This window comes from Lygodium microphyllum, chromosome 3 (genome assembly GCF_053477565.2).
Source record: "Lygodium microphyllum isolate KBCC chromosome 3, Lygodium_microphyllum_v1.1.10, whole genome shotgun sequence".
Lineage (NCBI taxonomy): Eukaryota > Viridiplantae > Streptophyta > Polypodiopsida > Schizaeales > Lygodiaceae > Lygodium > Lygodium microphyllum.
In genome coordinates, this window is record NC_141137.1 from 66102251 (window position 1) to 66129953 (window position 27703).

Sequence of the window (27703 nt, forward strand, 5' to 3'; positions counted from 1 at the left end):
TGCCAACTGTCCTTGGTGAATGCACCTAGCATGATTTATGTTACCATATGCATCCTCCTCACAAGCATTTAGTGTTATCATTGTGCTCTCGACATTTAATTTTGATGTGTTTTCTCATATACAAGATGTTGCTTGATTGATGATTGACAAAACACATAAATAACTTGTGATTACTACACAAGTGCAATGTCTCAATCCCAAGTACTATTTAGATCAATGTTATCATTTTCAATTCAAAGTTGCTTTATAATTGCACTTGCGTATGTGTTTACCTAGTTTCTTGCAAGCTATGTATTTGCACTTTTGGTGGTCTGGTGAATGGTCAAAACCATAAAGTAGTATAGGGGGTAAGGGGCCAATAAAGTGACTCCCTCCAAATGCCAAAACACCAACCTAACGTGATGACAATTTTGTACAAAAGAGGCTTCATTTTCCACTACATGAAGCTATGCCACTAAATCTTACATATGAAATATAGGTTTAATATGATTCAACAATGGAGCCATGTAAAATTTTTAATGTGTATCCTTGAGTGCCATTCTATTGGCCCAGCATTGTCACCTTGCATCTTGAGTGCCACTCTATTGGCCCCTCACTGTCCATTGCTTTGCGAACTTGTCAGTCACATAACTAGTCTACTTGATAAACATATTTGAATACCTTAAAAATTTTATTGTGTCAAACGTGATGTATATTGTTTAACTAGAGAATGAATATTAACATAACTAACTTGGATATACTAAGGAGCAAGATGGCATGAGAGATATGACAATGGAGCTACTCAATGGGACTCTTGAGTGTCACTCTAGGCCCTTGGCCTAAAATCTATATAGATAATTTCAGCTTATTTATAGGCATGCTTTGCATACGTCAGGTACGGGAAAAATAACACTCGATACACAATCGTGATCTGCAAACGTAGCATTAAAGGTTAATGAATAAATCCGCAGCAAGGATGCTAAAGCCCAGAATGATGGGCACGACGGCACGTGCGACCGAAGGAAGTCTCGTCCCTCACCGGCATCCATCGAAGGCTGACGCATCAGGACTCATGAGTGTCGATCAACTTCACGTGCATGTGGGTGTCCGTCGTGTGACAGCTGCGCAGACACAGAGACAGCGAGGGAGAGAGGGGAAAGGAGGAGAAGAAGAAGAAGAAGAAGAAGAAGAAGGAAAGAGAGGGAAGGGGGGGGCGCGGCGTGGGGGAAGTAGAAGAAGAAGAAGAAGAAGAAGAAGAAAAGGCGGAGAGAGAGAGAGAGAGAGAGAGAGAGAGCCTGTCACATCACACCCAGAAAATTCTGTGGCCTGTTTCTGGAAGAAGGTAAATCTACACCCCCCCCTCCTTTACCCAACAGTCGATAGATAGATAGGCCCTCAGCCTAACAGCGATAACGCATCTAGACGGACTTTCCCCAATACTCCGCCACGCATCCATCCCTTCGGCCCTCCACAATGTTTCCCCTCTCCAGCTCCGTCTCCGACTCTGTGAAATTCGCACTCCTCTCCATCGCCAAGGTGCTTGTCATGTGTGGTATTGGCTGCTTGCTTGCAACCAATCGTATAGGGATCCTTACCCCAGGTGGAATCAGACTACTCAGCAAGGTAAGCTTCTTGGCCTGTTTATGCCAAGTTGGGAAAACCGCATCATGTCTTAGTCCAATCATGTGACAGAAATTCTGAAACTTCAGGTGATCAGTTGTCTAGATTTTCTGCTGGTGTTTATGCTATTTCTATCAAGCCTCATGCATCTAACTTCAGGAATTCTAAAACTTGAAATGTCTATATGCCGTCTCTACCAAGCCTCAAGCATGTGTTTGATCCAGTTTAAGTTCTAATATCTGGATTTTGCCTCGATGTTCAGCTCGTTTTCATGCTATTTTTACCGAGTCTCATTTTCACTGAACTCGGATCAGCCATCACGTTTCAAAAGATGCTGCAATGGTGTATTTTCTACTACACGCCCTTTCTTCTTCATCTAATCTCTTGTTTAGTCAGTTAGCTTTACAGCCTAATCTATAGAAACCTTCCATCTTCAATATTTTAGAGGTTCATCGTTTTGTTTTTCTCCTCAGGTGGTTCATTCCAGTAAATGTGCTCATTTCATCAGTTGTGGGATCCATCATAGGCATCATTGTGATGCTTATTATAAGACCACCACCAGAATTCAGAAAGTTTACTGTGGTCATGATTGGCATCGGTAATTCCCAAACCTAATTGACGAATTGCTGGCTCATATGCCTTTTTGATAGTTCTTTAGCCAGCAATTCTTCCTTGATAATGCTTTCTGAATGCTGACATTTTTCCTTTGGGTGGTTTGGGAAGGGAACATTGGAAACATACCACTCGTTTTGATTGGTGCATTATGCAGTGATGCAAGCAATCCGTTCGGAGATTCAGACACCTGCAGTGAACTTGGAACTGCCTACATATCTTTTGGACAGTGGGTAAGTTAACATGATCTAACGTAATGATCGAATGTGTTCAATCTGGGCCAATGGACTACTATTCAATAAACTTCTGCCTGCAATTTTTACAGGTAGGAGCTGTGGTTGTTTATACTTATGTCTATCGCATGTTTTCTCCCTATGACGGTCTTCAGTCTGAAGAAGAAACACGCTCTTTGCTTACAATTCCACTTACTGATCCTACTGAAAATGAACGTACCAAACAAGGAAATATATCATTATGGTGGAAGATGAAGGTTAGGTTTCATTTTATTTATTACAAAGGTGTCCTTTGAGGGGTATCGTAGAAGATAAAGGTTAAGGTTTCAGTTTGCTTATGTGACAAGAGGTATCTTTTGAGGGAATGGGTGGTAAATTGTGATTTGACATTGAACATTTTGATCATAAGGGCCTTACTCTCTGTACAATATAACCAATAGTTGAGGAAAACTTAGATGTGAAAGCATGACTAAAAATACAAATAGGATTGGAAGCGAAAATACAATTTATTCAAAAAGGTGTCAAGAATCACACGGTGGGGAAACTTGCTTGAGTTGTTGTGTCAAACACACACCATACACGCAAGAGGAAACTCACTCAATAACATAAAAAGAGAGATGGAGACCAAACCATTTTTTTGCTAGTTTCTTCTTCTTCTTCCATACACAATATAATGTACACAAAGTTTAGATAAGATACAATATAAAGGAAAGTGGCCTACTAAGTTAAACAATGCATAATTGACTATACTAATCGACTAGTGCTATAACTATGCCAATTGTATGTTGGTGCAACAAACTAAATATAATAAGTGATAAGTTAGTGGTCATGTGAGGATTATAATGACCACTGACGTACTAAGTGTAGACGTGCGGTTCCATCTAGCCAAGCAGTGTCGTGTTGCTACGTGCATACCGTGTAAAAAAATCTAGAGTGTGGCTTTCTTTTAGATTTAGAGAGCCAATGCTACTTTAGGCATTAGTGTTAGTGTCCATGGTTTAAAATATTAGATTTTTTTTGGACAAGTTTTTAAGTCAAATTTTGATATTTTAGATATTATCTCTTGTAAAAATCCATAAAACTATAGACAATTTCTAGATTAGGATGACATGTAAAAGAAAGTATGTAGCTTTCAGCCAAATTGAGAGGATTTTATGTAAAAAGAGAGATTGGCGAAATCGCGCGATGCGCGATCGCTGTTTTCAGACAGTGAACATCACTCCAAAGTGGAAGATGAAAAAGGAGCGATTTGGCAGAATTTTGGTCAGGTGTCCTGGTATTTAATCCCCCTTTCATAGTCAATGGAGACATCAGATTGGTGATTTGAAGAGTAGCATAGAGAAATGTATTATTTTATACACGTTTTTGTCTATTAGAGTTATATCTTCTCATAATGCTGAAAGAAATTGACATGCTTCATCTCTGTTAGTATTCTTCTACATTTTCTAATTCTTTTTTTAAGTATTGTGGCAAGCATGGTGCTACCAGTGAAGACTATAAACTTTGACCTTTGTTCCCCACACCACCGGAGTATATGCATCTACTACTAGGCACTCCTTGTGCCTCTGCCTTTTGGGACACAAAGATTGTTCTGCATTGGCTATCCTAGTATTATACTCACGGAAATAAGATGCATCTGATGTGCACTAAGTCCTTAAAGGATCATTGGGTGCCACGAGAGGCCACTGCAATATGCTATGGAGGTTTTCCCCACCCATTTTCGAGTATAGCGGCTTTCTTGGCCACTGGTTCTTTAGTCTGCTCCATTCAGAGACAATGGCTATTGGGTACCATCTCTTCAGTCTGCTCCTTTGTGAGACAGAGGATGCTTGATTCTTTTTTCTTTTTCGGCTCTGTAGTCCACTCCATTGAGAGATAGGGATTGTTGTCCACCTATGGCTTCACAAGAGATATCTAGTACTCTATCTCCTTTGGATTGTTCCATGGACAACGATTTTGATGTGAGCATTGAGGAGATTCTATATGATACCCCTCCCTCCATTCCCTCTTCTACTCATGTTTGAGAGGCCTCCTCTAAGAGTGTTGTCAACTTCTACTTCATTGGAGCCCCATATATCCTCTTTGGCACTGTGGATGGCACTTTCTTCGTCATCCAACTCTTTGAAGGCCATGATCCATACCAACATTGAGGGACATGGCCATGAATCCCATAGATCGAGTTTCTCGATTCTGTGTCACTCTCCGAGGGGGATTTCATGGGAGATTCAGGGAGGGCTTATCTTTCTTCTTTAGAGAGGGATCCCATTCCTTGAAAGTTCAGAGGGGGTCCCTACTTCTCTTGCTGTTCTTCACACACCCTTTACCTTCTTGGGGTGGTCGACATTTCCATGCCATTTCATCCATCAATTCTTCTTTACCTTACCTCCCAATGATATCCTAGATCTACAGGTTTCTCCTAGTTCGGGGCTTTGGATGTTTTAGCCATGGCTTGGTGGCTAGGCTTGCATATACCTTCCAACATGGAGTAACGGAGCTTGTGGATTCTCTCTTGAGGTTGAGTTTCGGGTCCTATCTCATCATGTCTATTGTTCTTTACTATAGGTTACCTTACAAGTGGAATATTGAGTTTTCAGGGTTGATCTTTGTTTCTCTTTCTCCTATGTTGTGCTTCTTTTTGGGCTTTAGAGGGTGTGTTGAGAAACCATATAATTTAATACCGTCTCCCTCCCCCGTTTCTATTTTTGGTTTCCATTGACAGCCCCAAAAAGGCTTTCTGGCTGCTCTAAGAGAGTCGGGGTGGGGTGGCCCGAGAAACTTCAGTGGATGACACTTCGGACAATCTATGCCTATATATATGGCATTGACTCCACCTATTTATCCATCCCACATTCATTCCTTCCAAAGTTTTGTCACTCTTTTTGTCTCCACTGCTGCTCACACCCCCCTCGGAGGATATTGCAGTTCGTGGTCTTCATCTCTCCTTGCACCAAGCACCCTATCTCTTACACCTTCCAGGTCATGTTTTAGGCTGCAGATTCTCCTCCACTCAGTGACCATCATCTCCATTTGGCGTTAGTAGGCACCTGCGTTTTTGCTGTCAGATCACCTCTCTTTACCTAGCGACAATGCTCTTCAACCTCTCAAGTTGTGTTTCATAGTCTAATACCTTGGCATCGGCGATGGCTTCACTAGGCACCTGCTATCTCAAACACCTGTATTTTTGCAATTCTTGCTCCATTAGGGGCTGGTTTCCTCATCTTGCAAGCCTTCTTCTTGATCCTCATCTTTCAGAGTATGCGTTTGTAGTTAGAAGCTTCTTTCTCAACTCAGATGGCATCAAAGGACTACATTCCACTCCCTTGATAGCTATCTTTCTCCTTCATCATACATTTTTGATATCCTACTGCTAGAGGACTGTGTTTCACTCCCTTCATTGAGCAAATTCCCTACAATTGCTGTTGCTTGATTCAGACAAGACAATGCAGTCATCTTCAGAGCTTCGGTTCCATTGTATCTGTTTTACTCTCTTAGCATGATTCAATGTTTCATCATCATCATCATCTTCTTTTGTGTTTTTTGAGTTTCTCTTCTCTGAGTGTTTGTTGTACACACACTATGTTTCTCGTTGCAAATCCTAATACCTCTTCGGTTTGCTTCCACAGCAGTCATTTTTCAGCAAGGCATTTGTAACGGTGAATCAAATCCTATAAAAGATAGTTGTTTTGTATTCATCTATCTCATTAATAATAAAAGGAAGGTCTCAATGACTTAAGCTGATGAATCTCAATACTATCAATAACTTGTTATAGTGAATGCCAATAGCACACCTAGGTCTTGTCAAAATGCATGTCTCCTTTGAGCTAGAAGTCTCAAATTTTCACCAGCTTCTAAATTTGACTATTGTGCACCTTCCTTTAGGTCATAGCATTGGTCTTGGGATGGTATATCAAAGGTGTTTGAGGAGTATTATAACAAGGGTTTTGAGGTAGAGGATTAGTTGGACGTGCTTTTTTTATTGTCTTTGTTCTCTCTATCTCAAGATTTTTAGATTTTTCTTGAGAAAGAGAATAATAATTCCTCTCTTTGAGATGCTGCCTTGTATTCCTAGATAGAGAATTAGGGTACCACTCCCTTAAAGCTTGTATTTGAGGGGAAAATTGGCATCGAAGGAATAGGCTTTGGGGGGGACTGCTTTCGTGAAGATGGTCGAGACATCTCTAACATTGTTCTTGCTTGCTCTTGAATGCCAAGCATTCTTTAGCGAGGCTCAAGTGTTAGTCAAGAGCACTTGACTTTGATACCATGTGGAGAAATGTGAGGGAAAGCTCATAGAAATGCAAACAATATGACAATATGGTGAAGAAAAACAGATGAATCCTCAATGAAGATGGTTGAATAGAGATGTAGATGATAGAAAGGGGTCTCAGACCTATGTTTCTCAAGGACTTGGGCAGAGATGAGTTGAGACTTGTGTTGGAGATGCTGAGAATAGTGCCAAGAGTATGTTGTTGAAACTAGCCATTAGTAAAATGATGTAAATAGATCTAGTAACTTGAATAAAAGAACAAGGGGAGCTAGGGTGCTCTTGCATAAATACTCAAGTACACCAACATAGCATTGGCCCAAAACCTTTGCATGTTGCGGTATTTTCTTCTTTATTCCATGAATCAGAGATACATGAAAAAGCAAATAGCTTGCATTTCCACCCCTCGGGCAATCAATCCTAGGTCCCATGGGGACAAGACTTGATACATGATTTCAGTGGTACACAGACATGGATTGGACCAATTCAATAGATTTAACACAACCCCAACTCTTGTCATTTGTGTTTCGCTGGGAACAATGCAATGAACTATCACTCGTCTGCTCAGATGAGGGCAAAACAGCAGCATGGCAGCAGATCAACCTCCACAAACAGGAAAAATAGGGCATGATCAATATCGGCACAGCTCTGACCAAATTTGAAAATGCTTCCAATCTTGTAAGAACATCTCAATGTTGGTCCAATATTGATAGCTTGAGCTTCATATGGATTCCAAGAGTAAAATAAGCCAAAAGCCCCTTGGCTAGATTAAGATTTTTGTAAAAATCTCATACTGCCCTGCTTTCCAGCTTGAAGCATATAGGACCCCTTTTCATGGTCAATGCCTTCAATGGATACAATGGAAGCCCCAAATGCACTAAAACTCCTAATAGAATGAGCATAGAGCTCAAAATCTTCACCAAATTTGAAGTAGACAATCTATCAAATCATCATTTCTTTCTATCCTACTCTATCCAACCATCCACATAGTTACCTTTCCCCTACAATTGTTGGGTCCAATCGGGTGCCGGCTGCCCAAGATTGATTGGTAAAGTTTAAATTTCAGATTTGTGAATATTTTTGCTTGCTGTCATTTATGATAGATGAGGTCAAGTACCACCCTATCCAAGGAGGAAGACCGGTTTCATGGTCCCATTGTTGGCATTCATCAACTCCTTTGAGTAGGTGGTCTCAAGGACTTGTGTGCAAGCCAATGAATTTACTTATTACTGAATTTTTAATCAGTTGAGTGCATTTCAGCAAGTATGGCATCATACATTAGTGAAATGGGTTCAAGTCATGATGATGCTTCACATTCTGAAGGTTCAGAATGCATTGGGGAAAATGCAATGCGTAATCTTGGAGTGGGCACGTAGCATGGGCAGCATGCTGAGAATGTTGGTTTTAACCAAGAAGTGCATTCCTCAAGGCCTCAAAATGCTGATGAGCAGCAAGAAGCAAAAGAGGATAATAATCAGTTTAAGGCACAGTTGAGGACAATAGTTGATTTCTTTGCATAGTTGGCAAAGAATCCTTGATTTATGCAATTCTTGAATGCTCCTTAGAAGGGTAGTAAGAGTAGTAAGAAGTCATCTTCCAAAGCTTTAGGACATCATGAGGTCCTAAAAGAAGAACCACCACGGCCACAAGATGCTCATAGTGTTGGTAGTGACCAAAGGATGCCAGTGGGCAAGTAGCATAGATCCAAGATCAACTTGGTAGTGCCAATCCAATGAGTTTTGAACAGCAAGGCATACATGCTAATGTGGGGCACTCAGGATACTTTAGAGGTGGATCTATTTCCATGCAATGTGTCACAACTCTATAGAAACAGAATTTGTATCCTTTTTCATCAATTTGTCTATATAATGATATATTAAATTTGTTTCCTTTGCACTAATTAGATATAAAGAAAAGTGCATTGGAGCTGGCCGAGTGGTCACAGGTTATGGTGGACCCACACGGTAGGTTAGAGAAAAGATAGTTCACACTTCCACCTATAAGGCCCGATTGGGCGCTTGTGACCAGAACTCACGCATATCAGGGTTAGACTCGCACACAGAAAGGATTGATGCCTTGAAGTGTGGGCTAGATCCGCCAGAACAGACAGTTACAATCAACAAGATGGCATGATCATAAAATGCTTGTACAATGTGCATGTGTGGGCTGAAAGCTTGAAATGCATATTTCTTTGCATAGGAAAGTCACATGAAGATTCTGATACCGTTTTTGCAATGTACATGGAAAAAGCTTTCATATGACACCCATATTGGGGGGCCCTAAATTTTAGGAGGTCCCTAAATTTTAGGAGCCTCGAATTAGCCTAAAAATGCTAGTCCTAAAAAATAGGGATGTCATTCTAAAATAGTAAATTCTGTACTCTGACTGTGCTTACTAAATTTGGTGGTTTCTATTCTTGACAGTATTCAGCCCAAAAAGGAAGGCCATAGAGAAGAGACAAGTGTCAAGACACTTGTCACACAAGTTTCTAAGAGTTCCACCACTTGTCACATCTCATGACATGTGGCTGGACACTTGTCTTGTGCTACTCCACTTTCCCCTTTTGTACTAGCTCTTCCCTCTCCTATAAATAAGAGTTCGTTTTTCTTCATTCAGCATCATTTTTCTTTGCTGTAAACTCATGTACAGCATCCACAGATAGCCAGAAATTGGCCCCATCCATCCCCATCATCATTCCCCAGTTCTCCATTATCAAATTCCTCCATATTCCCTCTTCTATCATTGCTGTTTTACAGGATAGCAAGCCTGTAAATTCATTACAGCACCTCCTTCTCGAGCTCTATTCTTCCATTTTAGCAACAAGAAGCAAGCCCTATCCATGTACTGCTGATCAACAATGGAGAAAGGATGATTTTCCCTCTTTCTTCTCTCATACTGTAAAGAAATCAGTTCTTATCATTGCATAATAGATAATGCATGTGTGTTTGTACATCTTTGCATGATCTTGTGCCTATTTGGAGGGCAACTTCATCTAGTCATCCAAGATTTGAAAGGTAGCCACTTTCTTGAAAGGGAATGCATTGTAGTAGTAGTAAACACCCTTGATGCAAGGTAGAGCAACATCAACGTGGGTTTAGTTTAAGCAATTTTTTGCTTCAACTTGGTTGACGAGTACATTTGAGGTTGATGTGATGATCTCATTGCATAAGTTGGATGCGTTACAATGCAAGAATCTTAATCAATATAATAAGAAGTTTTGGGAGGCATTGTTGCTTGTTACCTCTTTGGTCCCCTTTTAGAGCAGATGGAGAAGTAGTGTTGTGGGCTTGTCCAAGAAAGTCAAGAATTTTTGCATAAAGACCATTGTGACCAGCATAACACAACTCATGAAGATTGCATCTACAATAGATGCTTTGCTGTGTGGAAATTCTATGGACTTAAAAGATGATGATGAGAATTTGGCCAAGAGATCTTTTAAGGCTAGGATGAGGGGCAGGTCTGAAAAAAGGGCCAAAAAGAGGCAAAAGCAACAAGGAAAGACTTGGAAAATGGTTGCCCAATGAAGGAATTGATGGTTGCAAATAAATGTTTGGTGTGTGAAGAGGAGGGGCACATGGCAAGGGATTATTCAAAAAGGCAAAAAATTGGTAATATTGGAAATTAGATGGATTCTAAAGGGAAGAAGCCCAAACCTCAGTTGGTTTGGTTTTTAATGTAGTTATTGATGATCAGCCCAGTGATGTTGCAACGAAACTTTTGTAGAGCATAGGGTAAAGTTAGAGATTAGTATGCCCTAATTTTCTTCGATGATGGAGCCTTAGCAAACTCTCTCCATAGACATGGCTATTTCGTCCAGGCATTAGAGAGGATAAGATGGGACCCATGGGAGAGATTGGTATGGCATGTAAGGGCCATGCAGAGCCCGTCACACCTCTCATTGGGAAGCTTTGCTTGCATGTTCAAAGTTATGTGGGCAACAAAGAGTTCTTCATAGAACCATTGGAGGGTTGTGATGTATTGTTTGGTATGCCTTGGTATCACTATGTCCAGGCACTGATCAAGTCACTCTTGATGTAAAATTGAAAGGGGAATTTGTCCTTGTCATATAATTTTTTGCCACATCAAAAGTAATGAAAAATCACCTTTCAACATACTTGATTTTTGCTAAGGATAAATATGATAATGAAAATGTTGGAAATGTGACTAAGTTGGATAAGTATCGCCTTGCATTTCTGAAAATATATGCTGATTGCTTTTCTTAGTCACTTATAACTATCGCTTGAAAGATCAAGGCATTATGCCATAGGTTTGATCCTTGACTGTAGCCTTCCTAATAGACCACTAGACAAGGTGAGTGCAGCTCCATAGGAGGACATCATGAGCCAAGTTAATGAGTTGTTAAAAAAGGGGCTAATTCAGCCTAGCTCATCTCCTTATTGATCTCCAGTGCTTTTGGTGCAAAAAAAGGATGGTTTATGGTGTATGTGCAATGATTGTCGTGCATTGAATAAGATCATGATCAAAAATCACTTTTCCATGTTAGACAGTGTCATTTCCTGGACAGTGGTCAGCAGAGGAAAGCAGGCAGGTATAGGTGCCACGTGGCATAGCAGTTACAGGTGCCACTTTTATGGGTAGTCAGACATATTCTGGAGTATTTTATGTGCAGTCGGCTGCAGACTTGCTACTGTGATTGCTATTTTTCCTGGCTATACATAGCCAACCCCTGGTGCACACTTGGTCATTATTATTCAGTGATTTCAGATTTTGATCTTGAGATCTGTTGGTTGAGACAGACTGTGCTCGGGCTAACAGAGATCGAGGTCATCAAGTCGGATACATACGTAGATATTTCCTCTACCCCCTTGTGTATTTTTGCACTCTTATACAGCATGCTACACCACAGATTTTCTGCGTTTATATTGTCTTCTGCTCTCTTTCTTCACTCTCTCTCAGTCTTTGTCCTACGCTTCCGTATCGCTGCACTCTGAAATGGTATCAGAGCGGTGAAGATGGACTAAGGGTTGAACCTATCTGAAGAGGAGATTTCAGCACGACACAAGGCTGCGTTTCTAGGATTCGAGGGCGAGTGGGTGAGCTGTGTATCGGATCAAGGCTGAAGTGAGCGTGGACATGTGGGAAAGGAGTCTAATCGGGGAATTTGTTGCAAGTTATTGCTGTTCGAAGGGGAGGAAGGTTGCGTTTGAGGCCTTCCATTGCAGATTTTACCTTTTCATCGCCTCTGGTGGGTGAAGAAGGTTTGGGTAGTGGAGGAACCAGCTCTAGAAGGCTGCGTTTTCACAGTCAGAGGGGGACTGATTTTGTGTTTGTGCAGGTATTGCAGGTTAACATGTCTACAGAGACTGATCATGGACATGAAGATGTCTATCCTACCAGCTCTTCCATCCGATCAAAAGCTTGATGGTGACAATTATCGCATCTGGTAGGTGATGATGTTGGCCATTTTGGAGTCCTATGATTTGGCGAAACTGGTGATGGAGGAGATTAACAGGCCCTTGGTGAGGGATAATCCAAACTCTCTTCCAATACCCGTGCGGAGTTAACCAAGGCCCAGTCTCATTGGGACAAACTGAATACTAGGATTCGATCTTTTCTGTTTCTGTCTTGCACCACAGTCGTGATAGCTCACATCGAGCACTTGACGGTGGCTCGTGAGATATGGCTAGAGCTCGACTAAATGTACAACCAGATGACCCTGATAAAGAGGGTTTCTTTGGAGGTGCAGATGCGGACTTTGTCTGTGAATAAGTCTTCTTCGCTTCGGGAACACATCAACAAGCTTCGGCAGCTTCAGATGCAGGTTCAAAATGCGGGGTAGTCTATTTCCTCCGAAGATATGGCGATGAATTTACTATCCTAGTTGCTACCACGATTCGGTACTTTTTATTCCGCTCTTATTGCATTAGGGCGGGAGTCGACTCTTCGGTGGGAAGAGTTGATTCCTATGGTCTTGGATCATGAGGAACAATTGAAGGGACAAAATGCTTCCAAAACAGAGGCATTGGTTGGTCAAGCCTCTCAAAAGAAGGGGAAGAGGACAAGAGAAGAAATTGACTTGCCATATTTGTGAAAAGACCGGTCATTGGAAGAAGGATTGCCCCGACAAAGACAAGAAGGATACAAAGAAGAAGGATACGAAGGATTGTGGAGCGGTGGATGCACCCTCATCAGTTGCTTTTCTACACTTATTAGTCATTGAGGACTCTACACCGAAGACTTCTGATGCTGCGATGACAGCTTCCCAGGTTCGATAGTGGATCGTGGACAGTGGTGCCTCTCGGCACATGACTCCTTTCATTGGTGTTGTCCATTTATGACCTTCGCGTGGGTAGATTCTCATTGGAGACAGCTCTTCTGTGTCTATTGCTGCGTGGGGTGAGATGCAGCTTATTCCAGATGGACGTGGTGGTACCCACACCTCTGAGGTGTTGCATGTGCCAAGTTTGGGGTATCATTTACTTTCAATCCATAAGATTTGTGCTCTTGGCCTCTTGGTGGAGTTTGACAGTGATACTGTTTGAGTCCTTGATCATGGATCGAGGAAGGTTCTCTCTACAGGGTATGAGGAGAATGGCGTCTATAAATTGAAGTCTTCTTCAGCTCTTATTTCTCTTCTTCTTACTTCTCAGACACAGTCCGAGCTATGGCATGCTCGGTTCAGCCACCTGAACTAGGAGTACCTTTGGAAGGCGTCGCGAGAGTCGTTTGTTCGAGGCTTGCAGGACATAGTGGCGAGCAATCAGCCATGTGTCTCCTGCATTTGCGAGAAACTGCATCGAGATGCGATTTCCAACAAAGCTTTTAGGCGGTCTACTTCACCCGTGGAGCTTGTATCTACGAATCTTTGTGGCCCGATGAGGACCGAGTCCCTGAAGGGGAGCTTGTACTTCATGTTGATTGTAGATGACTACAGCAAGATGACTTAGGCCTATTTCTTGACTTTGAAGTGAGAGGCTTTCTCTCACTTCAAGGATTGGCTTCTCTTTGAGGAGAACTGTTTTGGCTAGTGACTGAAGACCTTGCGTTTAAACAAGGGAGGTGAATTTATGTCTAATGAGTTTGCTCGTTTTTGTGCAGATAGAGACATTCACCAGGAGTTTGCTAACACTGACACTCCCCAAGAGAATGGCATTTTGGAGTGGAAGAACCGAAGTGTGATCGAGATGGCACGCACCATGATGGAGCACCGACAGACACCTTAGTTTCTGTGGGCCGAGGTAGTGGTTACCGCAGTTCACATCCTTAATTGATCTCCCACTTCGGCTGTTGACAGCATGACACCTTTTGAGGCTTACTTCGGGACTAAGCCTGATGTCTCTTATTTCAGGATCTTTGGGTGTGACGCTTATGTGTACATTCCGAAGACGCAGCGTGATAAGTTCGAGGCGACTTCTCGACGACAGGTTTTTGTTGGCTATGGCTCCCAGTCCCAAGGTTATCGTTTGTTTGATTCCGTTAAGTGGGATGTCTACACGAGCCGAGATGTGCGGTTCGTGGAAGTTCCGGCCACAGAGGGGGGTGAGGAGCACCTCGTCCTTGGAGATCCAGGGGAGAGTTGGGCTCTCGAGACAGTTTCTTTCGAGGCAGAGCCTCTTGATGGAGATTCTTATTCTGATTCAGAGTCTTCTCTTCCACTGGCAACCCCCGAGGAGCTTTCACCGGTGGATGTTCGTGAGTCTTCAACAGATGGAGAGCGATGGGGAGAGGTTCGTCCCTCTCCTTGTTGGGCGCGTGACACACTCCAAGATTCAGGGATCGAGGGGGTCCCTGAGGAGTGGGAACTGCAGGACCGCGGAGGTCACGGAGGAACCAGGCACATTCTTCGGAGCTTGTTTGCTCCAGCTATTATTTGATGACCCGTGTTTGCAGGATCGAGAGCCCACTTCAATGAAGGAGGCTATGCAGACTGATCATTGGCGGAAGGCCATGGAAGCCGAGTTGGAGGCTATTGAGAGGAATGGCACTTGGTCTCTTGTGCCTTGTCCCTCTCACGAGAAGGTGATTGGTGTCAAGTGGGTCTTCAAGACCAAGTACCTTAGCGATGGTTCTTTGGACAAGCACAAGGCTCGCCTTGTTGCTAAAGGTTTTACTCAGCGCCCAAGCATTGATTTTCACGATACTTTTGCCCCCACTGCTCGTATGGCAACTATTTGAGCTGTTCTTGCCTTGGCTGGCCATAGGAGATGGCTTGTTTATCAGTTGGATGTGAAGTCGGCCTTTCTTGATGGTGACTTGCAGGAGGAGATTTATTTTGAGCAGCCTCCTGGCTTTGGATCCTCGGATGGGAAAGTTTACAAGTTGAAGGCATTGTATGGCCTCAAGCAGGCTCCGCGTGCTTGGAACGAGAAGATTGACTCGTTTCTTTAGTCAAAGTAGTGTAGCGATGCAAAAGCGTAGGACAAAGACTAAGAGAGAGTAGGCAGGTACAGGTGCCATGTGGCACAACAGTTACAAGCACCACTTTTATGGGCAGTCGGACATATTCTGCAGTATTTTATGTGCAGTTGGCTGCATTTAATGCAGCCGACCTGCTGCTGTGATTGATATTTTTCCTGGCTATAAATAGCCAGCCCCTGGTGCACACTTGGTCATTATTATTTAGTGATTTCAGATTCTGATCTTGAGATCTGTTGGCTGAGACAGACTGTGCTCAGGCTGACAGAGATCGAGGTCATCAAGTCGGATACATACGCAGATATTTCCTCTGCCCCCTTGTGTATTTATGCACTCTTATACAACATACTACACCTCAGATTTTCTGCGTTTACACTGTCTCCTTTTCTCTCACTATCTTCTCTCTATGTTCACTCTCTCTCAGTCTTTATCCTACGCTTCCGCATCGCTGCACTTTGAAATTCCATTCCTAGGGTAGATAATATTATGGATTGTTTGTAGGGGTTAGCCATTTTCAGTTGTATTGATTTGAAAAGTGGATACCATCAGATATGCATTAGGCTTGAGAATGTGCTTGAGATAGCTTTTTGCACCCCCTTTGGTCTTTATGATTTTCTTGTCATGTTGCTTGGGCTTACGAATGCTCAAACCACTTTCAATAGGGCGATGGATAATATGTTTAGATTACATAGAGCTTTTATGGGCACATTCTTCGACGTCATGATTGTGCATTCAAAGAATGAAGAGGAGCACAAGAAGTACTTGGATATAGTGTTTATTGAGCTGCGTAAGCATTGACTAGTGATAAATGACAAGAAAAGTGAGTTCTTTTTGCATGAGATCCACTTTTTGGGGCATATTGTGTTGGTTGGTGTGCGTATGGATCTTGCAAAGGTTATGGCAATATGTTCATGGCCACAGTTGTAGAATATGCATGAGGTCTACAGTTTCTTGGGCTTATGTTCTTACTACAGATGGTACATTCACAACTTTGTTAAAATTGCTTTTCCATTGTATGCTTTGCAAAAGAAGGGAGTGCCTTTTAGATGGAAGGCGGTGTAAATTTCAGCATTTGATAAGTTGAAAGAAGGGATGACCTTAGATTCAGTGCTTGTATTACTAGATCTCAAAAAGTCCTTTATAGTGTAGTGTGGCCCATGTGGTAACAATATAGAGGCTGTTTTGTTGTAGGATGGTTGTGTAGCGGCCTATGAGAGTCATGTTCTCAATGGTGCAAAGAAGAACTTGTAGGTTTATGAGAAGGAATTACTTGCTGTAATTCATGCACTTTCCACATGGAAATACTATCTTTTAGGGGCTGATTTTACAATGCAAATTGATAATCAGACATTATACTATTTTCTTACTTAGATGAAGTTTTTTGAGAAGCATATAAGATGGATAAATTTCCTATACATGTTTTAGTTTTAGATTTGTGCACATTGGTGGTAAGAAAAATGTAGTGGCGATGCACTTTCTAAAAAGCCTCAGATTTTAGCTACTACTATGGTTTATTACACCAAGTTGGATGCCATGAAAAGAGCAACACTTTGTTGATTCAAATTTTGCTCATGTTTATGATCAGCTTTGCAAATTCCAGAGGCATGAGTACTATGTGCTTAGATATGGCTTTCTTATGATGCACGGGTGGCTATGTGACAAAGTAGTTGAGGCGAAAAGTGATGATTGAGAGTTATGCTCCTCCATATACAAGACAAAGAGGCATTGGTGCTACATTTAAGGCTGCGGAACACTTTTTTAAATAGCTAGCTTTGATGTCAGAAGGTCAAGTATGAGAGAGAAGATTCGAGGCTTGTTATATCCTTTGCCTATACTTGATCGGTCCTGGTAGAGCATTGCTATGGATTTCATTTTTTATCTTCGAGAACTACACGGAACGATGGGATATGGACCATCATACGCATGTCCAACAAAGAGGCCCATTTCATTCTTGTACGGAAGAAGACAAGGGAAAGCTGTCCAATAGACAATGACCCTTGTGGGAGTGGGGGTTGAGGAAGCTGTCAGAGAGTCACATCCACCAAAGACGGATCCCAAGGGTTGTAACCACCGGTCGAAGCTGAGATGATGCTAGAAATGGAAGGGTGGCAGGGTGGAAACCAAAACATGGCAATCTGAAGGGTTGGAATTGGTAAATGCAGCAATGTACCGCCCAAAGAGGTGCACATCTAGTCACATGGAGCAGTAGATAGCTGAGCGATAGCTAGAAGAGTGAAGTTTGATGTCTAGCATCTTGCAAGAGACAAAGCACAGGGCTGAACTGATTGCCTGCTGAGCTGGAGTAGTTGCCAAGTGATGGAGGTGGGCTGGATGCAGTTGCTCGCTCGGCAAATGCAGCATTGGGGCACCTCCTGTGGGCTGGGTGACCATAGATAGAAGGTTATCAGGTGCTAAAGAGAGCGTGGCAGCAGTCATGGTGGGCTGGACAGCCACTGGATGGAGTAGATTGATGGGTGAAATCTGCAAAACAGGGATAAGGAGAGTGGCTGGGCAGCCTCCTATTCATAGATGTTGATCCTTCCAAAACTAGGCTTTTGGCTTATAGGAGAGAAACTTTCGTAATTGGTGACTTTTGGCACTTTTTTAAACAACTAATGAAGATTTAATGTGTAATGCATCTTTTTTAGCTTAACAAGTACATAGAGGATATGTGTGTGAGAGAGAGAGAGAGAGAGAGAGAGAGTGTGAAGGCGCTGCGTTTTCGACTCCTGCTGCTGGACGACGACCTCAGCCGCCGCGTTCTCGCCTCCTGCTGCCGGACGTCGACCTGCGGGCGCCTACCTGTGGCTGGTTCCAAGTCGCTGCGGACGCCCGTACCTGTCGTTCTACCCTGCCGTTGTCTATCCTCTCGACCCGTGCTGCCTCCCTGCGTGCGACCTTCTGTCTCTGTTCCGCGCGCGAGAGAGAGAGAGAGAGAGAGAGAGAGAGAGAGAGAGAGAGAGAGAGAGAGAGAGAGAGAGCGGGCAACGCCAGAAGACAGCAGTATGGCTGGCCTGGATATGGATTTTCTCGACCGGACGGTGGCAGCCCTTGGCCTTGATTCCGATACCGAGAAGCCGGAGGATATGGTGCCCTGTACGGAGGAGATGCCTCCGGCCTCTGAACTGCCGCCTGCGGGCAAACGTTCCAAGCATACTCCTGACGAGCCAATGGGTCCTCAGGACCGTTCTTATGCGCAGGTTGCTTCTGATCCTATGGATTCGCAGGAGATAGATTGGGAGCATTTGCTGGACTTCGCCAATACTCTGCTTGGCGACTATGTCCAGCACAACAATGAAACTTTCTCGGATGCGGGAACTGATGATGTGCTGGAAGCCACGGTGGACCCGAAATCAGTCTTGCAGTCCTTCTCGGTTTTTTATGACCGTGCAGTCATACTTTTCTTCACTGGCAGAATCCCCGTGCTTTCACATATTCGCCAATGGCTGCATCATCTATTGCAAGGGGAATGTGTTGAGGAGATCTTCCTTGGACCTCGCGGCTTTTATGAGGTACTGTTGAAATCAGAAACCCATCGCACTGACCTCCTGTCCAAGCTGCCATTATTCTTTGATCGCCGCTTGGTCCATGTTGTACCATGGCGCCCGATGGCCGATTTCCAGCGTCTGCTTCAACGCGAATGCCCGGTATGGGTGGAAGTGGAAAATTGTCCGGCAATTTATTGGCCATTGTTGAAGGATGCGATGGCCGTTGTGGGCACAGTGCTGGTGCCCCCAAGCCTCAGGGCTATGAATCGCAACCGTCTATGCATGTTATGGGACACAGCCAGGAAGAGGCCTGCGTGGCTTCGCCTCAATTGTTCTGGCATGCATCCCTTGCATTTTCGCTTGAAGTGGGGCAATTTTGCAGGCCACTGCTTTTCATGTGGTAAATTGGGGCATTTCATGGCCGAATGCCCTAAACGGCAATCGTCTTCCGAGGATGCACAGGCTGTGCTGCCAAAGGATGACATGGTCCTTGATGCCCCGACACAGGAGGCCCTTCAGCCGCCAAATGCTGTGGATAAAGGCAAGCAACAGGTCCTGGGTTTGGACTCTCGCAGCACTGATTGGATTGAGGCCCGTTCAAAAAAAGGTAAAAAGTTGGATGCAGGCATGGCCGATCCTGGGCCTACTGCTTCACAGGACTCCGTGCGCACGTATATGCGCAGGAGAGAAATGTTCACCTCACAGCCGGCTGCGCGTACTATCGCCCCGTCTGGCCCCCGTAATCAGTCTACACGGAAAGCCTATACAGACGGCCCCAAGGGCCCACCTGCTAAGCTGGCGTTTGATACAAAAGGTAATGTGATTACACCCTGGGATCGGCGCTATCCCCGCCCCGCTTCCAAGGCAGTGGATTTACCTTCTACCTCTAAAGCAGGTCGCCCGAATTCGTATGCAGTATTGGCAGATTTTTTGGATGAGGGTGTCCTGGATGCTCTTGCGGAAAAGGTGAAATCGAGGCAACAGCCGCCTCGTTCCTGACTCCCTTTTTTGAAAGATATATGAAGATAGCCACTTGGAATGTGCGAGGCATTTGCTCTCGCCATAAGCAACATGCCATGTGGACTGTCTTGCATGAGAATAAGTGGGATGTATTGTGTGCAGTTGAGCACAAAAGTCACGCTGAAGCAGGCAAAATTGTGGATTGTCAGGGATTCCGTCTGTTTTATGCAGGGACACATGCTACGCACTATTCGGGCGTGCTGATGATTGTCCATGGAAAATACCAGCCTGTTCTTGTCAAAAATGATGTGCAGGGCCGCTTTCTGGTAATCGAAGTCTTATTTGAAGGAGAAATTTTATGGTTGCTGGGCCTCTATGCTCCCAACGATCCTGCCTCCCGACGGGATCTTTGGTCGACTTTGCAGGACTCCATGTCACTTGGCCGAAGGGGATTTTTGATGGGAGATTTCAATATGTGTGTTGACTCTTCTCAGTCCACTTCGGGGCATTTGGTAATGGATACGCCGGAAAGCCGGGTGTGGAATTCCTTTGCCTTGCGCGTGCTTAAACAAGATCTTTGGTCCTGGCTTCACCCTTCTTTTTCAGGCTTTACTTTTCATTCCGCACAATATGCCACTACTTGGTCGCGGCTGGACCGAATGTATATCATGCAGGGGGAATGTATATCATGCAGGGGGATGCAGGTCCGTCACTTGCTCGTGGATTCCCCAGATGATGATTTTCTGCTGTCACTGGAAAGGCGTTTGGCCCATCTTATTCAAGTTTTTCAGTTGAAATCTTATCAGCAGGCCAAGCTGCATAATTTGACTGACACATTGCAAGACAGTGCCTGCCAATCTCATAAGTTCTTTCGCGCCTTGCATGCTTCTCCGGCTCGCGAAAATATGACCAGGCTCCAGGATTCGGACGGTCGCATGGTCACTGATCCGCAGGCCATTGTCACCATGTGCAGGAATTATTTTATGGAACTTCTTGGCTCTTCTCCCTCGCCTTCTAGCCAGGTTACGCATGCCCGCTCGGCCTTCTATCATCTGGTCCGTCAGCAGGTTCCACTTGACATGCAAGCCACTTTGGAGGCGGATATTTGCGAGGAGGAGGTTATGGATGTTTTGTTGCATCTACCTAAGGATAAAAGTCCTGGTTGGGATGGTATCACTAATGAATTTTTTGAGCACTCGGCCGCGCAGTTGGTGAAGCCATTGACGGTCATGTGTCAGCAGGTCTGGGAAATAGGGGTCATGCCTTCCTCATGGAAAGAAGGCATTATCAAACTGATTCCCAAGGTCCCTTCGCCGTCAAAACTGCAACATTGGAGACCAATTTCTTTGATGGGCTCGATGTACAAAATCTTCTCCAAAGTGCTGGCGAATCGGCTTCACAAGCATCTTCCAGCTATTGTGCATCCCCTCCAATATGGTTTCATCAAGGGTCGCAACATTCTCCATAATATCTTGAATGTGCAAATGGCTATTGACTATGCGCGGCATTCCAGTCAGGAAGTGGTCTTGATTCAACTGGACTTGGAAAAGGCCTTTGACTATGTGGACTGGTCTTTCATTGCAGATCTCATGTCTGCTTGGGGCTTTGGTACACGGATGTCCCAATTGATCTACACCATTAGTGCTGTGGCTTCTTCAAGAGTTATGCTCAATGGTGGGGTTACAGAGCCATTTGTCCTTGCTCGCTCGGTCCAACAGGGTTGCCCTTTGAGTCCTCTCTTCTTTGCCCTGGCAACTCACCCGGTCCTTTCAATGTTATCCTCAATGGCGGCTTCGGCTCAGCTGGCCGGATTGTCTCTTCCTTTGGGGCAGCACTTCATTAGCCAATCTCTGGCTGATGATACTTTTATGATTTTGCGGGCAGACAAGGACAACATTCGAAAGGCATTAGATGTTTGGGCGCTCTTTGGTCAGGCCTCGGGTCTTCGCATCAATGCCTTTAAGTCGGCCATTCTCAGTTGCACGGAGCCCGATTTACAGTCATTAGGCTGGCAGGGTCAGGTGGTTTCCCGTGGATCCATTGTCAGGCATCTTGGCTACCCGTTGGGAGTGGATGTAAGGCCAAAGGACCTACTGGACTGGATTTCACAAAAGCTGGCAACGAAGTTTATGTATTGGAAGTCGCAAGTGTGGCCATTCCATGTGCGCCTCAAAGTGGCTCAGACCATTATGCTACCCATGCTAACGTATTTTTTGCCATTGCTGCCATGGACGCCTACTACTTTGAAGGCTCTTACTCATCCTGTTCGTTTCATGCTATGGAAGAAGGACTCCCTGCAGTCAGGCATTTCATGGATTTCATGGCCGCATACATGTACCCCTAAACGCATGGGTGGCGGCGCGATTTTGGATGCAGAAACTCACATGGTGGCTCTTCGTTGGTCTCTTTTTCGTGCCATGTGTGTCGATCATCACCCGTGGACCATCATAGCCCGTTATTTTCTTGAGGACAGCGGGCTACGACATGGTAACACACGACTTCGGGCCTCCTGGTGGCATGTCCTTAATTCTGACTCTCGCTTTTCCAGTCCCTCTTCCTCTTTGTTATTGCACTTGGTCGGCTCGTGGAAAGTGGTGCTCCAAAAGGCCCGTTGGCATCCAGTAGGGGATCGTGTGCAGTCTAACTCCTTTCAGCTGGAATTGCTGGCAGTTTCCAGATTACTCTCGTGGGAAGACAAGCATCAGCTCAGACCGAGATTTAACCGCATGGCCCGTTTAGGCCTGACGTCGATTGCAGATGCTACCCTTGCCACTCGCAACGTCCTTGCATCGTTTCGGACTGCTCGGAGACTCTTCAGGATCCCGCGCGGATACCGTGGTCTATGGGACAAGCTTTTATTGGAGCTTCACGGTCGGCAACCCTTTCCTGCCCTGGCTGTGGATCGTCCTTGGCAGGACTGGGACCTTGCAGGCAGGTTGAGTCTGGAAAAGGCCTCTACCAATCAGGTGTATCATCTTCTCATTCGAGATCACCACTGGCTGGGTGTGAAAGCTAATACTGTTTGGGGACTGCGGAAATCGCGGACATGGTGGCAGGCAACCTTGATGGAAGGCTGGCTGAATAAGGCACCTTTCAAATGCAAGGTCTTCCTTTGGCGGGTAATGATTGGTGGTCTTCCTCTTGCCTCGGCCCTTTCCAAGCGTCGAATCTCGAATGGCAACTGTTTCTTCTGTACCACTACCGTGGAATCGGCCAGACATCGTTTTCTCTCTTGCCCGCTCGCCAAGAATATCTGGTTTCTCTTGTCGCAAATCTGGCAAGCGGTGGTGGGGTCCTCACTGACTCCTTTCGATTGGGTTTTTGTGCGCCCAAAGTACCCCACGCCGCCACAATTACATATGAAGACTTTATTTCCCTTTTTCAAATACTGGGGGTGCTGGCACATTTGGACCACGCGTAATGCTTTTCTTTTTGATTCGGCCTCTAATGTACCGAGACATATTGCCAGGCTTAAAGGGCTTTTGCATTGGCAGCTAGATCTCATTCGACATTCCGACTTGCTCCCATGGGAGGATTTGCATCCCTGGCATATGGCAATAGCCTCTGGGTCGTTGCCATGATTGGTGTAACCTTTGTAGTACATTAGTACGCGGATTTCCCACACGTTGGGCTAGGGCCCTCGTGTCTATTGTAATCATGTCATCATGTAATCTTGTACTTTTTCGTAATTAATACAATTACCTTTTACGAAAAAAAAAAAAGAGAGAGAGAGAGAATCTTCTACACATCATTATCATCTATCTGCTTGTGAGCGTGAACCATATGAACCATGTACTATCATCATTGGTGTTCTCATGAGGATGTGCTAGACCACCTATCCCTATGTTTGCAAAAGCGAAGATTGCAATGATGCTCCTCAAGATGCATGTAGTAAATTGGAAGCCTTCATCTATTGCGAATGGAACTTCTATTGCCTTATTGCCAAACCTGGTCTCATTGGTTCTTACTGTATTGGTAATTGTGATAACTTGGCACTGAATTAGTGAAATTACTTAATAAAAATTTGATGTACTAGACAAGAAGTTGAAATAGTGAAATGACTTAGGAGTGGGAAGGTTCTTATGATGTGACATGATATCTTAAACTTTACATTAAAGATATCTCATCGAGTCTATACATTAGGGATTGAGCATAATCTAGATCCACCAAAACCGTTAAGAGTTACTATGGGAATTGGATTGCTAGAATTAGGCTATGGTATTCGTATTGATATCCTAGGTGATCTATTTTGTGAACTAGTGATTCATTAATGAACCTGGATCTTAGTAGGGCAGAACCATTGGGTTATACTAGTGCCTTACTTTGCAGTTGTGTTTGTGAGTGTTGGGCTACCGCTTAAACCCCACGTAATGTGCTTAAGACTTATTCTTCATCTGATGTAAAAGAACTATCTATTAACGTTGTAAGTTTATTACCTTCAGGTTGGGTTGTCTTATAATTAAGCTTTGTTTATGTATACAGGTTTCTCAAGCTATCCAAATGTCAGAAGCCCTACAGCTCAAACAGATATTTCAACCGCCAGTGTCTGCTTCGGTGAGCTAACTACAAAAAATCACTTCATTGCTTAAAAACATTCCTGATTCTATGCAGTTGCCTTTTGGAGTGCATGTGATTTGAAAAGATGGTTGAAGGTCTTGGGATAAGTGAAAGCTATTGATTTGCTTATGTTATGGATTGCCTTGGCCAAGGAACTGGCCGAAGTGTATGGTTCTATGGGTCCAGCAATAGCCTATGCAGTTGGCTCTGCAAGTGTGCTGTTCATTCGTACCTTACTTGCTGCAAGTTGCAAGTAACTATTGCAAATGGGCTTCTACCCTTTCTCTTCAACTGAGCATTAATCAATATAACATGTGTTCCCATTTTTAGATATTGTCGCTGATTGTTGGTGCCATTCCCTTCCTTAAGAATCTGTTGCTCGCGGATAATGCACCGCTGGGCTTTTTCACAGACAGCTTGAGCCTTTTTGGGTGAGTCTTGTATCACTGGTCTGTTTTTGGCAGTTCACAAGAGCAATGTGAATTTTGCAGAACCTCACTGTGTTTGCCTTAAATTAGGTCAGCTATGATACCATGTATATTGCTAGCACTAGGAGGAAATCTGGCGGAAGGTGTGTTGCCATTGAACAACTTTATGCACATTCCAAGAATTCTCTCTATTTTATAATTCAAGAAAGTAACTTTTCAACTTTTTGCAGGTCCAGGAAATTCAAGGCTTGGGCTTAGAACGACTATCGCCATCACTTTCACACGTCTGCTTATTATACCTGCAGTGGGTATGGGTGTGGTGTATTTGGCAGACAAGCTAGGTCTTCTTCCTGAAAATGATCAACTCTTTCGCTTTGTTCTGCTTCTTCAACATACAATGCCATCATCCATCCTTGCAGGTACTATACAGAGGTGCAGCTCATTTGCATTCTTCGTTTCATTGTACCACATGCATGCACATGCACATGCAACACAAGGGAGTGGCAAATTTTCTATTGCATCTACATTGGATTTTTCAGTTTAGTTGTAGCAGCAAGGCAAATGATTGTATGCACACTCTGTGCAAAGTGGGAGAACATAAGCACACAAATCTTCTTTGGCACATTTGAATACATTATTGTATCTCCAGGTGTCCTGGTGGTGGATAGTAATGCTTCTGTTGACTTGCAGGAGCTGTAGCAGTTCTAAGGGGAGTGTGTGATAAAGAGGCTTCGGCTGTTCTTTTCTGGGAGCACATTTGTGCAGTTGGCTCTATAGCTTTGTGGCTTACAATATACCTCAAGTTCATGGTATGACCTCGGAGTTGAGCCCTCTACAATACCAATTATTTGAAGCTCAAGCAAAGGAAGGATGTGGCTCATATGATGCCTTCATTTCATACTATCAACTGACCGATGGAAGTTCAGCTTTCTACACTTCCAATTTCTGAGAAGGAATTGTTCTTATGAAAATAAGGCACACAAAAAAACCTTTGTTTGAGCTTTTTGGTCATCATTCTTTAGATTGATGACCAATAATGTGGTTGGAGGAAGACACCGACCTGTCAGACAGAAGTTCACCTTTATAAGTGATGAACATGTATCATGGCTTGCAACCACACTATATCCCCAATAACAAACATGTAGAACCTATTGGTAGGACTAGCTAAAACTTTGTACTTGTCCATTAGTGGAAATTTGAGTTTTCATTGGCTACGGTCAGTATCTCTACTGCCCTTCATAAATGCGATATAACTCAAGGATTTAAATCCTCACACATACCAGCTCGATGGGACATCATCTATATCGGGAAGCTGCTGAGTGGCAAGCATTAGGCTTCCCAACACATCATTCCTTTCTTTCAATCCATCTTTGAAGAATAGTCTTCCAACTTGTAAAATCTTGCAATGAGATAAAGCTAATATTATAACTGTTGCAACAATACCTCTGTATTTGTCTATGTGACCCAGTGATTTGAATCCTCACATTTGTTGGCTATTGTGTCGAGACATTTTCATTTCCAGAAACATAAGATCCCATTAGACCCTTTAGACTTTTATATAGATAATGTTGGGACATCATCTATATCGGGAAGCTGCTGAGTGGTAAATAGTAGTTAAAGGTGCGCTAGCAAGAGACTTGGTAAGCATTAGGCTTCCCAACCCATAATTCCTTTCTTTCAATCCATCTTTCAAGAATAATCTTCCAACTTGTAAAATGTTGCAATGAGATAAAGCTAATATTATAACTGTTGCAACAATAACTCTGTGTTTGTCTAATATGTAACCCAGTGATTTGAATCCTCACATTTGTTGGTGATTGTGTCGAGACATTTTCATTTCCAGAAACATAAGATCTCGTTAGACCCTTCAGACTTTTACATAGCTTATGGCATATGTTATGAGCATCACATCACGCCATGAAGTCTCAAAAAGGATGAACATGATGTGGGGGTGTGCCAAAGCAGCAGTGCAGCTTTGAGAGAAACGAGAGGACTGAGACAATGAACGCAAAGAAAGCAAAACCTGAATCACTGATAAAGAAAACATGATTACATACACTACAGATGAAGCTAATGGGTTGGGCCTTTGCATGAGGTGCCAGCCGTGGACAGGATGTGTGGGGTGCTGGACAGAGGAGAGGGAAGAGATCTGACTCAGAGAGGAGAGAGAACTGCAACAGCAGATGTGGCTGGAGAGAGGAGACAGCTGTGAACAGCAGATGATCACGATTAGCATAAACATGTTGAGCATGTGATAAAGAAGCAAAGTGGGAGAAAACTTGCCGACCTGTTGCTGAATCTGCAGAAGAATAGTAGCCCAAAGTGAGGATGAATAGTAGCTCAAAGTGAGGGACAGTGACCAAATCCCATAGATTGAAGGTATTGAGGATGACCTCGATCTTGTATGACCAATGGCTTAATCGATCCCATCCAGCTTCTGATCAAGGGGAAGGTTGCGAAGGATGCACACGCACTTGGGGTGACATGAGAGTGAGATGGGGAACAAGGGGAAATGTGATGCATGGGGACACTGATTGCAGTTCATCAATCCTTACGATGATGGCAGACTTTGCAACGGTCGTCAAAATCTCGACGGTCTTGGTGATGATCCTCACCCTATCAGAAGTCCTCAGGATCCCAATGATCTTCCTTTTCTCGACGGTTCCTCATGATGAAATCTCTGTAGAAGAAAAAGCTTCCCAATTGGTAGGCCTGGACTGATCCCAACGATACTGTTTGTCCTGACGGCACATCATGATGGAAATCTCTGTAGAAGAAAAGGCAAGGTCCATAATGATGAAATCTTTGTAGAAATAAAGGCTCTTCAATCTGAGGTGTGCCTGATCCCAACGATCCTATTTGTCTCGATGGTTCATCAAGATAGAAATAAAGGCTCCTCGATCTAAAGTGCGAAGAGATCAGACTGAGGAGAGAGGGAGCTGCAAACAACATACGTTCACTACTAACGTAAGTGTGACGAGCATCTGATAAAAAAGCAAGTATAGAGGCGCTTAATCAAGAGAGAAGAGACTCAAAACTGGTTGACAATTGAGAACATGTCGACTTGCCCTACTGAAGTACCACCAGGGAGAAGAAAATGACGACCATAACAGAAGGGGTGTTGCCTGGCTAAAAAGATGTATGGCGGTGCTTGGGAATTGTCAGTGCCGCCTGAAAACGCAGAAA

General features: G+C 43.8%; 1 protein-coding gene across 2 annotated transcripts; it reads left to right on the plus strand.

Annotated features, from left to right (window-relative positions):
• Positions 1-960: 960 nt before the first annotated feature.
• LOC148038442 (protein PIN-LIKES 6-like) lies at positions 961-25978 on the plus strand. Of its 2 annotated transcripts, XM_087672081.1 has the most exons (10): positions 965-1602; positions 1862-1941; positions 2073-2197; positions 2323-2444; positions 2537-2701; positions 24015-24086; positions 24420-24520; positions 24608-24660; positions 24748-24936; positions 25208-25978. In XM_087672081.1, the coding sequence occupies exons 1-10, from the start codon at positions 1453-1455 to the stop codon at positions 25330-25332; spliced, it is 1182 nt and encodes a 393-aa protein (XP_087528207.1). In that variant the 5' UTR covers positions 965-1452; the 3' UTR covers positions 25333-25978. The 2 variants fall into 2 exon arrangements, with proteins under 2 accessions (XP_087528215.1, XP_087528207.1); XM_087672089.1 differs by lacking the exon at positions 25208-25978 and having other exon boundaries at positions 961-1602; positions 24613-24660; positions 24748-24924.
• Positions 25979-27703: the final 1725 nt, after the last annotated feature.